Genomic DNA, 16,217 nt, shown 5'->3' on the forward strand with positions numbered 1-16,217 from the left:
TTATACTAAAATGCATGTGAATCTTTGTTCAATTTTTTGCTTCAATATAAATCATCAAAAATATTTACTAAAAAAATGAGCAATTTTATATCAAATTAGATAGAAACAATTACCATCACTCCTCTACATTAGCCTATATTTACTATATAACTCTTTTGCCTTAAACTTTGTTTTAGATTCCCCTAATAAAGTAAACTTTTGCCCTCCTCTTCTCCCACTTACTTGAGGATCATACGATTTCTGCCACTTGAGCCTAAAACTTCCACATAAGGTGCCGGGTGTCTAGGGCACATGCGAGATTTTCGTCGGCTAGGTTTCCACTTTCTAGAAGAGAACTGAAACCAAGGTTCGAAAATAAGAATCAGAAATGAAATGTTTCTTTCTCAAACAATCAGGTGGTCGACTACTTAGAACAAAGTGCAATATTCAAATCTGATCACTTCCAATCCATATTCGGTTCGTACTCAATATGTACGGTGAAATTGAATGAACTATATACAACAATCCCTTGAAAGTGTTTGAAATCGTACAATGGACTTTTGAAATTATAGCTATGTTAGATTTGCTTTTATGGAATGCATCATCAACCTAGAATGCATTCCAAGAATACATATCATCTGGAACTTTCATGATCTTATGCCCTTTTGATTTGGAATTTAAGCAACAATTGACAAATTAATTAGATCTTGAATCTTAAGGACAAATTTTCTCTATTTTTTTCTTTTATGTAAAAGAAAGTATGCTAAAAAAACTTCAGAGCTTCTTACTTTTAGAAAGTATTGAGAGAACCAGGGGTAGAAAAATTTACAGAACTTCTTGTTCAACCCTCTTTTCCCTCACTTCCCCTTCCTATCACTGTCAAAGCTCCATGAACTCATGAACTCTCAACAACTCCTGTCCACTTTTCCATCTCAACTATATTCATATATGTGATCTGTTACAAGCTATGAAGCTCTGATATGACATTTCTTGATGAATTTATCATTGAAGTCAATATACTTTGTCCAAAGAGGGCGGAGCTGTGGAAAGGCTATCTCAAGCCAAGGCTTTGCTCGGCCATTAAAGTGGATGACACCAGCTCTTTCAGCATCTGCAGCGGTTGTGTTATCTTGGTATCCAAGCCCCAACTTGTGCCAAAAAGGATCAATAATGTGAACATGACCATGAAAAGCTATTAGACCAGGAGGTAATGTCCCCAATTGCCAAAGACTCAAGTCTGATTTTAAGTTCTGCAAGAGAAAACCAAAAACAACTAAGCAGAAAGATAAATAAACTTTTAAAATGGTCCATCTAAGCGTCACTATGGCCTACAAACTATAACATTCACTATTTTCCATTTGGCACTACATGGGTTGGACATATGATAGAGGACTTAGATACATACTCAATGTCCAAATTTTAGTCTAAAGTAAGTACGGAAAGTTGCTTAAACTAATCTTTCTAAGGGGGGTGCAAGACCCACATTGGGGGCCAGATAGGGCACCCACTACGCCACCAGACAGGAGACCACCCATGAGGGGCCAACAAAGCAACCACTAGGCCACACTTATTACTAACTACTAACCTACTACTACTATATTTTCATCAAAAAAAATATATATATTACTAATATATTTCAAGAAGGTGGGGGTCGCTAAAACCCAATTGCCTAGCTGCTTGCCACTCAGTGAGAAAGGGAACCTCTCCTGAGCACTGATCCCTCAGGTCTTGTCATAGCTACCTAGGTGATCGACACATGTCCAAACAGTGATCCAATGGCTCTCAGCATGATGCCTCTGTTCTGGTCAGTAGAAGCACAGCCGTTGGGTCACCGCTTGGACATGTGTCGATCGCCCAGGTAGCTGTGGGCTGATCTGGGCGTTTAGCGCTTGGGAGAGGAGCTGGATCAACGAGAAAGTCATCCCAAGGAAAGTTGTTCAATCATTGGTTCAAATTTTTAGTAAAATTACCAAAATATCATCATATGGAGATGAATATAAAATATAAAATGGTATCTTTTGTAATTTTAGCTACTATTTGTACTCATTTTATGCTGAAATTATACTAATATATGAGATATTTGTCTGGTCCTTTATCACATTGACTAACCCATGTATTGTCATGTACATATGATAAATAATAAAGCATTATACTTCACTAGGCATAGCGATGGAGAAGAAAATCCATTTAAAAATTATTCAAATAATACCTTTTGAAGCCAGTAATGGTAGGTGAGACTGATATTTGTCTTTCGCCAAGCTTGTAGATTGAAGATATTCATGCCATACGCCCAAGCACATTCATTGGGATCAAAATTCTCTGATATCAAAGGATGTGAGAAGTTCAAGTAGTTCTTCAATCTCTTGGACATGACGAACTTATCATCACCAAGGCATGTCTGCACAGCTCCATTTACTTTGCCTCTCATATCAATGTCCCATAGAGGTGAGAGATCAGTTTGAATCACAATATCATCATCCAGGAAGACGACCTTGTCAAGACTCGGAAATAGCTGCAAAATGATAATCCCACATCAAATGTGAATAACCTGATGTGAAACCTTATAAGAACTTGGCAAATCCTTTTTTTCTTGGATGTTTTTTATCAAGGGCCCATGGGCTAACTAGGATGACAGTGGCATCCCAACTCAAGAAATGTGGCCAGGGGTAAAAGGGGGGGGGGGATTTGAACTCTAGACATGCCATGGGGTTAACGGCTAGCTTTTAAGGATGAGTTCTTACCTCAGGCAAATGGATTCGTATGTGATTCATGATCGAATTATACTTGGGATTAAGAGCTTGCAGCTTCGACGCAATGATATAAGGCTTATCGGTGTTATTTGAAACAATTGCATTCGATCCTCCTCTGAACTGTGACCGGACTCTCTGATCCTTCTCCATTGCTTCCAGGACAGGGACCTTTCCCTTTGTAAACCAATCAAAATGGTGTAAACCTTTAACCTCAATAATGGCAGGGGTCAAGGGGTGGAGGGAGAACCAGGCGTGCATGGAATTATAGATCTTGCGATCAGTGATGATGTGAAGCACAACCTTCTCCGGGCGTAACGAGTTGCGAACCAGAGATTTTGCGACAATGGCAGTTGCCAAGACATTGTCGGAGGCCAAGACAAAGTGGAAGAAGGAGTTGTCTACCAGGTAAGGTACGCACTCTGGGGCTGGGAGCTGGAGACGTGCAGCTACGTTGGTGGAGTGTTCGTTAGCTAGCCTTAAGGCAAGGCAATGGAGTTGCTTTGGTATGCTACTTGATGCTACATGGCGGTATAGGTATTCTTGGATCTTTGCTGCCCGAGTCTTTTCTTCCAGTAGAGACACCTGAATAGTGAAACAGATCCAAGGTGAAGAGGTTGGGCTTTTTGAGGGGTTAAAATGAATTTGAATTCTAAAAAATTTCTACAATCATTGGATTTAAAAAAAATGTATATGTGTCGCATGCACAAAAAGAATTGCACAAGAATTACACGATTAAGAATTGGAGAGAGATCTAAATCTGATTTTCCTTTTAACTCTATGACTAATGAAATATATAATGCTTTATTATTTGTCACTTGGTAGTACATAGGTTAGCGAATGTGGTAAGAGGATCAAGTAAGAATCATTTTATTTTTTTCTTTTTTTAAAAGTGAGAGATCAAGTATGCATCTCATTGGTATAATTTCAACTTAAAATAAGTAAAGGAAGTAGCTAACATTACAAAAGATGACATTTTTTGTTTTATATTCATCTCCATTTGATGGTATTTTGATTATTTTACTAAAATTTTGAATCATAGTTTCAGCAACTTTCCTCGCTTACTTTGGACTAAAATTGAGCTATTGAAATATATGTGGGGTTCTCTATCAAATGGACTAACCCATATACCATCTTCTATCACATGAAATAATCTACGTATTATCAAGTGAGCACACGATAAATAGTGAAGCAATATACTTCATTAGCATAGTGACGCCTAGGAAAGACCCAAAAAGAAATCAATACCAAACCAGATGGGTGAACCTGAAATGGGCTCATCCTGTCAATCCAATGAACTGGTTGGACAATTAATCATGGAAATTGGGAATATAATCCATTACTTGGGGTAGGGGCATCTCATTTATTATGATCAGTTGTACAAATGTGAAAATAGAAAGTTCTAATCATGGTCAATAGACTCAATACATGTCATTTTGCTTCCATGTATGTCCCTCAATACATGGTCAATAGTCATTGTATTTATGCTGCTCCACGGAAAGTTGTATTTATGCTGCTCCACGGAAAGTTGTAATCATGGTCATTATGTGTCATTTTAATTCCATATATGTTCCTCCATGTCCCTACCAAGAATACTTTAGTCATGGGCAGAGTTATCAATTCGGCCGAATAATTCGCGAATTATTCGGCCGAACCGAATTTTTCCGAATTAAAAATAAAATTCTTTAAAATTCGCGACTTTTTCAAAACTGAACATAAATCGCGAATAATTCGGACCGAATCCGAATTAAACCGAATTATTCGGTTTATTTAAACATTATTTTAAAAAAAAAAAACCCAATAAGCTTTTTTGACCGCTTTTTTGACCGAATCCTTCAATTAATCATCCGAATTATTCCGAATAATTCTCCGTCCGAATAATTCCCGAATCCGAATTTGTTAACTATGGTCATGGGACAAAATTTTCCTTCTACCCGGGTAGCAAGAATGTTCTTACTGTTCACGATAGCATGGTTCAAAATTGAATCTCACAAGGGTACTTTCAAAATGTCAAAACCTAAAACGATGCTACGCAGTTTTACCCCTGCTTCGCAAGAGAAACTGTTTCTAAGTTTTCAAAAATCTATAACCGACATATTGCAATAGCAACTCAACCCCTACGCCACATGCTCGATTGATGTTGACATGAGACCATAAATGAAGCTTTCCTTGTATTGATGGTTGATTGGATCCTGAGAAATCCGATCCTTATTTTAAATTATGAAAATGAAAAAAAAAAATCTTTAAATAAAAATGGGAATCGTTTTTCCAACCAACCTAAGAGCTAAGTCAGACTTCCGAACGGCTAGCTACTTTGATATGATGAGCATGACAAATACAAGCTAACTGACAAATTAAAACTGAAAGATGGTCCTCACCATAGCCTTAAGCTTCACAGCAAAGGTCTTCAAATCAGATTTGCTGTTCTTCATCTCTGCTATAAACTCCTCTAGTGACTGTGGAACCTCTGATAGTCTTCCTTGAATCTCTTCTAATTCTTCTCCCCTCTCTTCTAAGATTCTATATATCTCTTCTGGAACCTTCTGCAACAACCATAAATATATAGAATCTTATTAACAGAAATTGATAAATGTAATAGAACAAATTAAATCACTCCATATAGGAATCTCAAAATTTTGAAATTTTCAGAGATTACCATTGACTCTGGCCTTCTTCTCCACATCTTCTTCCCCACGCAACCTGCACCATTAATTCATCTCTAAATTTTGTTTCAGATAGAGAGAGAAAGAGTATGAGAGGATGATGAATTGTACCTATAGTGGAGCAATTGTTATCGTCCTCTATAGTATCCATCGCCGTCAAAACAAAAGCAAATCGGAGTAAGAAAGTGATGAACAAAAGAGAATAGAAGACCATCCGATACGAAACCCGTCTGGATCCAACCTTCACTTTGATAAAATCTCTCACTCCTTTACCAGGGAAGACTGTTACGTGCCGCAAACTCGGCGATATATAAAGCTGCATTTTGAGAGACACAATGGGAAGGAAGAAAGGAAGGATAGAAGAAACAATTAAAACCCAGAAAGGGTTCTTCTTAATTGTTTCTCTATGTCTATGGTTTTCTCATTTGAAGATCTTGGAGAAGCAACTGATCAAACTGAATTGCAGAAACCCATCTCAGAGAGATACTGTAAAAAGAAGGATTTCACCTAACCTTGCTTAAAATTTAGTCTAAAAAGAAAGTTTGAAGCTTTTCTAGGCTTATTTGTTATCAAGGCAAACAGGGTTGTTCGGGAGAAAAGGACTTGGGACTTAGAGGGTGTTGTGTACAATGTATTTATTCAGTTTTTTAGCTATATATATATATATTCCATTTTTTTCTTTATTGACATTTATATATATATATATATATATATATAGGTTTTTGAAGCTGGGTTTTGAAAGAGAGGATCATATGTTTATTAATTTATAAAAGGAAAAGAATAAATAAAAATTATTTAAAAAAAAAATTGAGATTTGAGAAGGAATTATTGTTTGGTGTTGGTGGTTTGGCTTTGCCTCCATGTGAAGTTAGGAAAAAAAATAAAGAGAGGGGAAGAGGGTGGTGTTTGAGTTTGACAGAGTAGCTTCCCTTTAATGGAAAACGACTTCTCTGCGGTCTCTCATCAGCTCTCAACAACGGATGAAGACGAAGACCAAATTGATATTAGTTTTAGGATGATGACCTAAAGAAGGTAATGGGTAGTACAGTTCTGAACCACTGGATAGACCAGGAATGCCTTATTTTTTATTTATTTCTTTGTGAGTAAGGTAATGGGTAGTACAGTTCTGAACCATTGGATAGACCAGGAATGCCTTATTTTTTATTTATTTTTTATATATTTCTTTATGAGTAAGACCAGTAATGCCTCATGGATAAGCTAATATATTGGAATTGGTGGCCCAAATTCCAAGTCAACAAATTGGCCCCTTTACAACATTTCTTTATTGGACCTTCGGCTGTTAAACCCAGAGTTATCAATCCGGTCGAATCGAATTTTTCTGAATTTTATTAAAAATTCGGACCGAATCCGAATTAAAAATAAAATTCTTTAAAATTCGCGACTTTTTCAAAACTGAATATAAATCGCGAATAATTCGGACCGAATCCGAATTAAACCGAATTATTCGGTTTATTTAAACATTATTTAAAAAAAAAAAAAAAATAAAAAACAATTTTAAAAAAAAAAAACCCCAATAATCTTTTTTGACCGCTTTTTTGACCGAATCCTTCAATTAATCATCCGAATTATTCCGAATAATTCTCCGTCCGAATAATTCCCGAATCCGAATTTGTTAACTATGGTTAAACCGTGTTCAACATTTTTAGAAGAATCTTCAAATAATTTTGGATAGTTTTTTTATTAAAAAAAAACAAAAAAGGTTTTTCTCCACCATGGGTGTAGAAAATATACATCCATCTAGAGTCATAAATGCTCTGACCTTCATTATACAAAGTTGATAATATATATCCTCAATTGTTCTCGGATATCATTTGCACATCATCTGAACTAGGGCTACAATAAGGTCTAGTCGGGTTGGGCATTTGAAAACCCCAACCTACCCCTAAGTCCCCTTAGCTAGGCTCATGCTTGGCCCAACCCTAAATCAAAGCCTGAAAAATCCAACATGATCCACCCTTGGAACAACAATGAGCTGACCTTGATTGGCCCCTAACCATGAAGGGGAAAGGAGATGCAAGGGCTAGGTTCGACCAAGTTCGGAAGAAGAAGAAGAAGATAGGCCAGAATGAGCCGAGCCAGGCTCAACCCTGGCTCAGCCCGGCCTAACCCTGACTGAGGCCAAAAAATCCCAGCCCTGACCCTTCCTAAAGGCCAAGGTTTCCAAGGTATATAGCCTAGGCCTTGCTTAGGTTCAAGGCGGGCTCAGGCCTGTAAGGTCAAACTTGAACCCCTAATCCAAACCACCCATTGATCAAGGGTTTCCCTTGACTATGGATGAAGTAAAACCTCCTCCTTTTTTCATCCTTGTCATCAAATTTGAATTCCATGTGTCATTAATGAACTCCCTATTCTAATTGGCTCGGTATAGAACTTAGTGAGTTCATGTGCCACCATTCCTAAAAGATGTGTTTGGATAACTTTGGTAGTTCATAGAAACCTCTTGCCAAGGATCGAGTTTCCTTCTGCCACGATAAATAGAATTCACAACTTTTGGTGGTTGGATGGAATGCCTAAAGTAATGCAAGGATATCTCAGAGATTGACTATAGTGGGAGTAAATATGATATTACAGTTGTGGGTGAAGAGATTCTTGGCTCACCTTGAGTAACAAAAAACTTTTTCCTCTTACCTAAGAGGTGAAAATTGAATCTAGTAGCATAAGACCAATAGAGTCACTATTTGATTACAGATCATCATTTGTATAAGAATATAAATGCTAATAACTGTGGAAAATATATATATCTTAGGGTAGCCTCGTAGGAAGCAACAGATCGAGAGAGTCAATAACACATTCTACCAGGTTTACCACCAAGCACAAACACGAGAAAGAAGAAATGCAAAGGGGAAAATTATACTTCTTTTAGTTTGGAGTGAAACCTTTCATTTTCAAGGGGGTTTGACAAAGAAACTCTTCAACGATATGGGTAGAAGAAACTCTTCAAGGATGCAATGTAACTTTCTATGGTTATAGGGGTATAACATTTCAAGGTTTTGATAAACAACTTATCAGTTAAATACACGTAATTCAATTTCATTCTTCTTGTAATGAGCAAAGCTCTTACAATTTATAAGAAAAAATAAATCCTACTTCTCTTGTCTAAATCTACGTTAATCCAACGGATAAGATTAAACAATAAAAACTTGAATCCCATAATTGAGAATTCATAGAGAAAATAAAAATAAACAATGTAACATTTACTAAGGTAGGTTTGTTGGTACGATATAGACATACTAAATTAAACGAAAATCAAAAAATTGAAGGGGAAGATCCTCAAAATCATCCTGCTTTGGTGCTTCAATGTTTTATAAAAGTAAACAATTTTCCTTACATGGAAAAGGGGAATGTCTTCTTGCAATCAGCTAGGGGTTTCCTTTTCTGCTTTTGGCTAAATTGTAACCTTCCCTTTGTTCACATCTCTTTCTCAAGAGTTGCCAAAATTTGGCGCAAAAGTAAGCAAGATGAACTTGTAATTTCAAGTTCATCATCTTTGAAGCTCATATCCCATATTGGAGAATTCTATCAGGGGATCTGTGTTTATGAGTACTCATTCAAACATATTTTTTACTCTTTGAACACGAAAAGTAAGCTAGCTTTAGACATCTCCTTAGTCGAACTAAGACATTGTGAAGCGTTTCTAAATCACATATTCACAAGAACCAATCGGAAACTTATCCCTCAAGTTGTAATCTCTCTTTCTCAAAAGTCAACTGAACAAGACATTGTCAAAGTAGCATCATGTCATAACATTTGATGCAGCCTTTAAGAAGTTACGGATCGGGAGAGTCAAGAATACACTCTACTAGGTGTGCAACGGTGTAACACGAACACAAAAAAGAAGATAATGCAAAGGGGAAAGCTACAATTCTGCCAAACTATAGTGAAACTCTTTGTGATTTCAATAGGAAAAACTGCAACTCTTCAAATATGCAATGAAAATCTGTATGATTTCAAAGTTTTATACACTCAAGGTGTCTATTAAAAGTAAATCCAAACTCCATGTTCACCATCATTTGAAAATTTACAAACGAGATGACATGAGCTACAAAAGCAGAAAATAAATCAAATCTTTGTTTTATTGTTGTTCCTTTTATATTGCATATGGTTGTCCTTGATGGTATTACAACAAATCCACCACCATTCTTCTCCTATACAAGTTCGAAGGCATTCTTGATGTATGCTACATCCTTTTTGATATGTATGGTATTGCTATAACTAATGTAAGTGCTTCTACCACGTCATGATGCAGATAGAACTCTTGTTGTGATTTTGAAGACAAATCTGGTTCAAGGTTTCGAAACTGCAAAGATTGTCGATTTCCTCATCTGGATACTCGTTCAATATCAGAGGTTTGCTAAAATCAACATGTGTGATGAACGATCGTCTGCAACATCGTACTCTGTAAGAAACAGAAACCAGGCAATAGGTATAAGACTTTGACAAAAACAATTATATTAATTGAAATGTAATTACAAGTAAAATGTGACTTGTTCAAATGATTCTCTGAAATAGTAACAGAAATCGTCCCACTTAAGTAGAGTTGAGTCAAATATGTAAATCTTCTTCTTAAGGTATTTCAATGCCCCGTATATATGTATGCAACCGGATTGACCGTACGTTTTCACCTCCAAGATAAAATAACTCTCCAATTGCTTAAGGTACACTCCAATAAGCAATTCCCACAGTTATATCCGAAGGTAATACTCAAAAATTCAAACAGAAAACGATAACAGAGAGCAAAACAGAGAACAAAAACACTTGCAGTAAATAGAGAAGTTAAAAACTCTCACATATATTAGTACCCGAATACAAACAGATTTCTTGTATATATTGAATGTAAGCATCTGTATACGAATGGATACACCTGTACAGGTACCAATATGTATACAAGTGTCTCTTTGTATGGGAAGGGTACATTCACTTATGGAGAAGGGTACATAACTCATATGTACATGTGCATGTACATACGTATGTATTTATTGAGTACATACATTAATATGTATGTCCCTTAAGGAAAAGTGTGGAACCAAGCCAAAATTTTCATATAGTAAAAAGTAGGTTCTTTGAACCACCCACACCCAACCTCGGCAACAGCCCAACCCAACCTGACCCGAAAGCACCCCAAGAACCCCGCACACATGACAAGGGAGGGTGCCTCTCCAAAGGGTTTGCACCCTTAACAAACATTCCCATATATATGTCCAATTTTTCTTTCATCTCTAACCAATGTGGGACTAAACTTTGTGAGAAGTTTTAGCTCATTACTACTTCACAAGTGCTAAAGACAAAATAGAAAAAGCACTTTTGAGAGGGAAAGCTAAAATTTAAAAGAAGACCTTTTGATACAAAAGACTAAAAGCAAAATTTCAAAATGACCATTTCAAAAGACAAATATAACCAAGGATTAAAGTATCGGTATCGGTCGTCGTATCGATCGGTCAAAATTAAGATACGTATCGAAGGGTATCGTATCGTATCGGAGATACACTAAGATACGCTAAAGATACACACATAAATGGATAGAAAACATTTTTTTTAAATACTTTTGCATAAAGAATTTGTTAAAAAAAGCTATTGATAACATGTATTATGCATAAACACTAAATTGAGGGTATCGTACTAAGAATTCAAGGTTTGTAGTTGTCCCATAAATGTAAATCCTTGTTTTCAACATTGATTTTCACTTTAGTTAGAGAGAAATATGGCTAACAGCAACTTTGGAACAAAAGCCCTTCAAAACATCTTGTTTTTCTGAAAAATTACCCATCTTGGCCATTATATGACTGTATCGCACTGTATCAGTACATACCGATACTCACCCATACGTGCCGATATATACCGATACGTTCCGATCGATACATACCGATACTCACTGATACGTACCAATACATACCAAAACGTACATTTTACCTCAATTTTATATTTTCCATAGTCGTATCGAGGCATATCGTATCGTATCGTATCGTAACGATGTGTATTGGTAGTGTATTGATACATATCGGTATGTATTGTAGGATATATATATATATATATCGATACGAAAGGATTTTAAAAATTTCATGTATCGTATCAGTGTGTATCGTATCGGTCGGCTAAATTTAAGATACGTATCAGAGGGTATCGTATCGATATCGGAGATACTTAAAACCATGAATATAACTATATTTTGAAACTTAAATTCTAATAATTCTCCCACAAGTTTCAAAATATCGATAAAATCGAAAACAGAATAATTGAGTATATTAAACATAGTAGGGCACATCATTGTAGCTGTCTTTAGGACTTGAACCTACACTAGGTCTAATAAACTACACTACAGAGTACGGGTGAAGTCAGACTTCTTGAAATTTTCCTCATCTGTGTAGCCGGCTAGGTCACTACCTATATCTTACCAGTTGACGTTCGAGACAACCTTTAACATGACAATATTGGACATTTTTATTGACATTGTCCTCTATCTTAGTCTCATGGATGTTTAGAGAATTCATCTTTAAAATTCTCATCGGTTGGTGGCCTCACCTCCTACATCCACTTAGGTCAGCCCATAATGTACACCACAGTTAACACACCCCCACAGTTCATGAGATTTGGCTTAATTAAGAGTTTGTAACTCATCATCTTTTCTTTGTGGTGGTACTACTTTACCTTCTAGCCAGAATGAGCAATTGAAAAGTAATACTCAACAGATCATCTAATGACTTCGTTTGTACCCTTTGAACCTAATTCAAGATTTCACCTCTTCATATAGGTTGGTTTTCCATCACATGACCTATGATATAGGTCTTAAGCTCATTCCTTTAGATGAATCATGTATAACCTTAGTAGGCATTGGTTTTGTGAACATATCGGCTAAATTGCTTTTTGATTTCACAAAATCAATAGATGTTATCTGATGAGCACATTTATGTGTGAAATCTAGGGTAGTAAAACATGCATTTTAGATATTTAGAATGGAGCTACCTTGGGTTTTGCTCTCTTTTTGTAGGTTTTATATTTTCAATGCCTTAAGGACTATCGGGCACTATATCTTCAATTTTACACGTAAAGAGGTCCTATTTCTTTTCATGGTTGCAAAGAGGATGAAATTCTGAGCAAGATGGACGTGTTCAATTAAAAGTACACATTCGTTTCGTCACCCGTACAAATGATTATTCTTTTCGGGCCAGAAAAAAATAATGGATCAGAACTGAACCGAGATGTAGAACCAGCCCATTTGCAGTTGTCCCAGAGGTACAAGGAATACTCCAAATACCAACAAGGATCGATGGACCACATCCTTAAGTGATTAAAGATTTGTTTTTGGTAACAACAACTACCTAGTGTAGTTGGTGAGCTATAGTGTGCAAAATTCCCTTGCTCACCAAGAGGTCTCAAGTTCGAATCTCATGGTGGTTTTTTTTAGAGAATTTTGTTAAAGATTTTCTGCTTTTCACTCACTTAAAGCACTAAGGGCATGGAGGGGATTTCCACATCAAATTAGAGGAAAGGAAAATCGTGGAAGCAAGAAGAGAAGAAAAAAAAAAGGAAAGAGAAAAAAAAGGGAGAACCAAAGATTGTCCAAATCTTCTCTCTCCTCCACATCATCACCAAAATATTGTCCAAATCACACAAAGAAAGAAGAAAATCGTCCCTTGGAGGGAGAAAAAGAAGAGAAATAAATTAGAAAAAAAAAAAGAAAAGAAAATAAGCAAAAAAATTATAGGAAATTTATTTCTCTCTTCTCTCTCCTCCACCTTAGCACTTTTGGTCTCAAAAGATCTCACAATCAATTGTGGGTTTCTCTCTTTTAGGAAAGGGAAAATTGTTACCCTACCTCCCCATTCCCTATAAATACAACTCATGTAAGAGGAGGGGAGACAATTCATTCTTCTTCTAGTTTTTTTTAGTTGCTCTCTCTCTCCCTCTCTCACTCTTTAGTTTTAGTTCTTCTCTATTTTTGCTTTAATCACTTTTGTAATAGTTTTTTTTATGTCAATTAATGCAAGCACTCTTTTATTCTTATTCAGCCTTTTTATGTTTATGATTTATGCAATTGAGTTGTAATTTTTTAAGTTATAGTTCTAGGTTTAGATCTAGGTGACAAGATCACGAGCCGTGGAGCAATTTTTTTTTTTAAGTTCAAGCATTGATTCAAGTAAGTAGGCTCTTTCAGTAGTCTTCTCTCCCCCCTCTCATTCCCTATTCTGACTACCCTTTCTTTCTTAATTTAGGATTTTTATTTTCAGTCGTTACATTATTGTTATCCCTTTCCCCCAAGGTTCATGGCTAGTGTATGTATTGGTTTTACCCCTCCTAGCCAGAGAACCATCAATTTATTATTTTTATTTTAATTGTCTCCCTTTCCCTAAAGCTAAGTAGAGTAACCCTTGTAAGAGTGACTCTCTGGTCAAGTAGGGAAGCTCATATTATGATGCATCCCTCGGGCTAAGTAGAGAAACCTACTTGTGAGTCTCTCTCTAGCTTTATCCCCTTTCTTTTACTTTATTTTTATTTCAGTATTTTTTTCTTTTTTTTTTATTTTTTTTTATTGCGTGGGTTTTGTCTTTTCATTTATTTAATTATTTAATTTTAATTGCGTGGCTTGCGTCTTTGAATTCTTAGATGACGAATGGTTAGGACGTTATTTTAGATACATATGTTTAGGACGGTAATTAGAATTAGATCACAACCATTAATCAGTTCACTTTCGCATTATTAAAAGAAATAAAAAATAAAGTGGCTGCTCTCCCTGTGTTCGACCCGTAGCTACATTGATCCGTACGCTTGCGGTTATATTTTAAATCTCAAACAAGTTTTTGGCGTCGTTGCCAGGGAGACAGTTCCATGTTATTTTTTACTTTCTTTTGGTAAATCGGAGTGCTTTGTTTGCTTTGTTTTATATTTTTCCTTTTCTTTTATTGAATTCCTGAGAATAACAACTTGCAATAATAGTTGTATCAGTGGAGGTCACCATGCCTCACAGTATGATAAAGACAGGTTTCGCCCTGTAGCAGTACCTCAGGAATTGACCTGAGCAACCCCGGATCCTTGTCGGTAAACTCCCAAAAAGCAAAAAAAAAAAAATAAAAAATAAATAAATAAAAAAATCAAAAAAATCAAAAAAATCATCAAAAAGTTTTGCTATCCATTCTTTTGTGCTTGTCTTACTTTAGTTGTGGAAAGTTTTTCTGTTGCATGAGTGTTAAGTGGGTACGTAATACTAAGAATCGGTTAGAAAGAAGAGATCCAACAAGTAGTGACCCTATACGTTTGCTCTCTCTAAAACCCTTCAATATGGGAGACCAACAGCAAAACCCTTCACCTAAATCTCTGAAAGATAGGTTCTACCCTGCTAGAACAGCCCAACCTTCCTGTATAGTTCTACCACAAGCCCAGGGCAATAATTTTGAACTCAAATCTCAATACATCACTATGTTGTCCCACTTCCATGGGTTGACCTCTGAGGATGCATACCTATTTCTAAGGGAATTTGAAAAGGTATGTGTTCTAATTAAGATCCAACAGCTTTCTGATGATGTTGTTAAGCTTAGGTTTATCACTTTTGCATTGAAAGACCAAGCTAAGAAGTGGTTGTATGGATTACCCACAAATTCCATAACCTCATGGGAACAGTTCACAGTTGTCTTCCTTAAGAAGTTTTCCCCAACTCACAAGACCAATAAGCTTAGAAGTGATATCCTTCAGTTTAGGCAAAAGCCTAGTGCGTCATTTTCCAAACTTATGGAGAGATTCAAGGATCGACTCCAAGAATGCCCTCACCATGGCCTAGACCTATGGCATTTATGTCAAATAATTTATGAGGGTATTGATTACCCAACTAAACAAATGATAGAATCTATGTGCCCTGAGGGATTCACATCCTTTACAGATGAAGAAAAGGCATGGGAATTCTTACTTGACTTAGCTGACAAAACCCGTGAATGGGAATCAACCCAAGAGAGTGAAAGAACTATAAGAGGAAAAGGATATTTTGTGGATGGGATAGTAGCCAAGGAAGCCCATTTGGATATCCTAATCAAGAGGATTGAGGCTATTGTTCCTAGAGAGTCATAGAAGAATGCCCTAACACCTCTGGGGGCACTTCTAATGATAGTGTTAATGCCTTATACCAGAATAATCCATATAGTAACACATACAATCCAGGATGGAGAAATCACCCAAATTTCTCGTGGAATTAGAGCAACCAAGTAGTGCCTTCTAATTTTCATAATCAAGGTCAACCTGGACCCCAAAGGCCTCCCTTTGCACAACAATATTTTTTCTAAAATACTTTTCCTAGGTCAAATGCAGGACCTCAGGCTAGTTTTCCTAGGGTCCCTCTCCTATCATCTTATCAGAAACCCCCTGGGTATACCAACACTGGAGAGGCAAGTTGAATAAGTGACTTAGAAAAAAATATGGCCCTCCTCATGACAAGCCATCAAAATCTTATGAGAGAACTTACCCAAGTTGTCTCAATTATGCGTGAGAGGGAGAAGGGAACTTTACCCAGTCAACCAGAGCCTAACCCTAGGCATCATCAGCTTGTTAGTTCACAAACATCAACTAATGCACCATTGAATATAGTACAAGGTCAGACCCAACAAGGACCCTCTAACCAATGTAATGTTGTTTATGCCCTTAGAAGTAGTAGAGAGTACCAACAGAGCGTTCCTAAATCTTTCTCATCTATTACTCCTGTTAACTCTCCTTCAGTTGAGGACACCAGAGTGCCTTTTGTTCCAGGTTCGTCTGATGAACCTAAAGATTTTTCTGAAACTAAAGATGATTTAGTTGAGGAAACTAAAAATGATTCTTCTGAATAGGGGCA

At 36.5% G+C, this 16,217-nt stretch overlaps 1 protein-coding gene and 1 non-coding gene across 3 annotated transcripts; both read right to left on the reverse strand.

Annotated features, from left to right (window-relative positions):
* Positions 1–667: 667 nt before the first annotated feature.
* LOC122093393 (probable galacturonosyltransferase 12) lies at positions 668–5,964 on the reverse strand. 2 transcript variants are annotated; one of them, XM_042663728.1, is made up of 6 exons: positions 5,501–5,964; positions 5,383–5,426; positions 5,105–5,266; positions 2,721–3,311; positions 2,189–2,491; positions 668–1,229 (listed from the first exon to the last, which is right to left on the reverse strand). In XM_042663728.1, exons 1-6 carry the CDS (start codon positions 5,709–5,711, stop codon positions 945–947), a joined length of 1,596 nt encoding a protein of 531 aa, XP_042519662.1. In that variant the 5' UTR covers positions 5,712–5,964; the 3' UTR covers positions 668–944. The 2 variants fall into 2 exon arrangements, with proteins under 2 accessions (XP_042519662.1, XP_042519661.1); XM_042663727.1 differs by having other exon boundaries at positions 5,105–5,269; positions 5,501–5,963.
* Positions 5,965–15,067: 9,103 nt separating this feature from the next.
* LOC122094551 lies at positions 15,068–15,174 on the reverse strand. Its single transcript, XR_006144866.1, has one exon. It is a non-coding gene; the product is annotated as a small nucleolar RNA R71 (small nucleolar RNA).
* Between the last annotated feature and the right edge of the window lie 1,043 nt (positions 15,175–16,217).

The sequence above is a fragment of the Macadamia integrifolia genome, chromosome 11 (genome assembly GCF_013358625.1).
Source record: "Macadamia integrifolia cultivar HAES 741 chromosome 11, SCU_Mint_v3, whole genome shotgun sequence".
Lineage (NCBI taxonomy): Eukaryota > Viridiplantae > Streptophyta > Magnoliopsida > Proteales > Proteaceae > Macadamia > Macadamia integrifolia.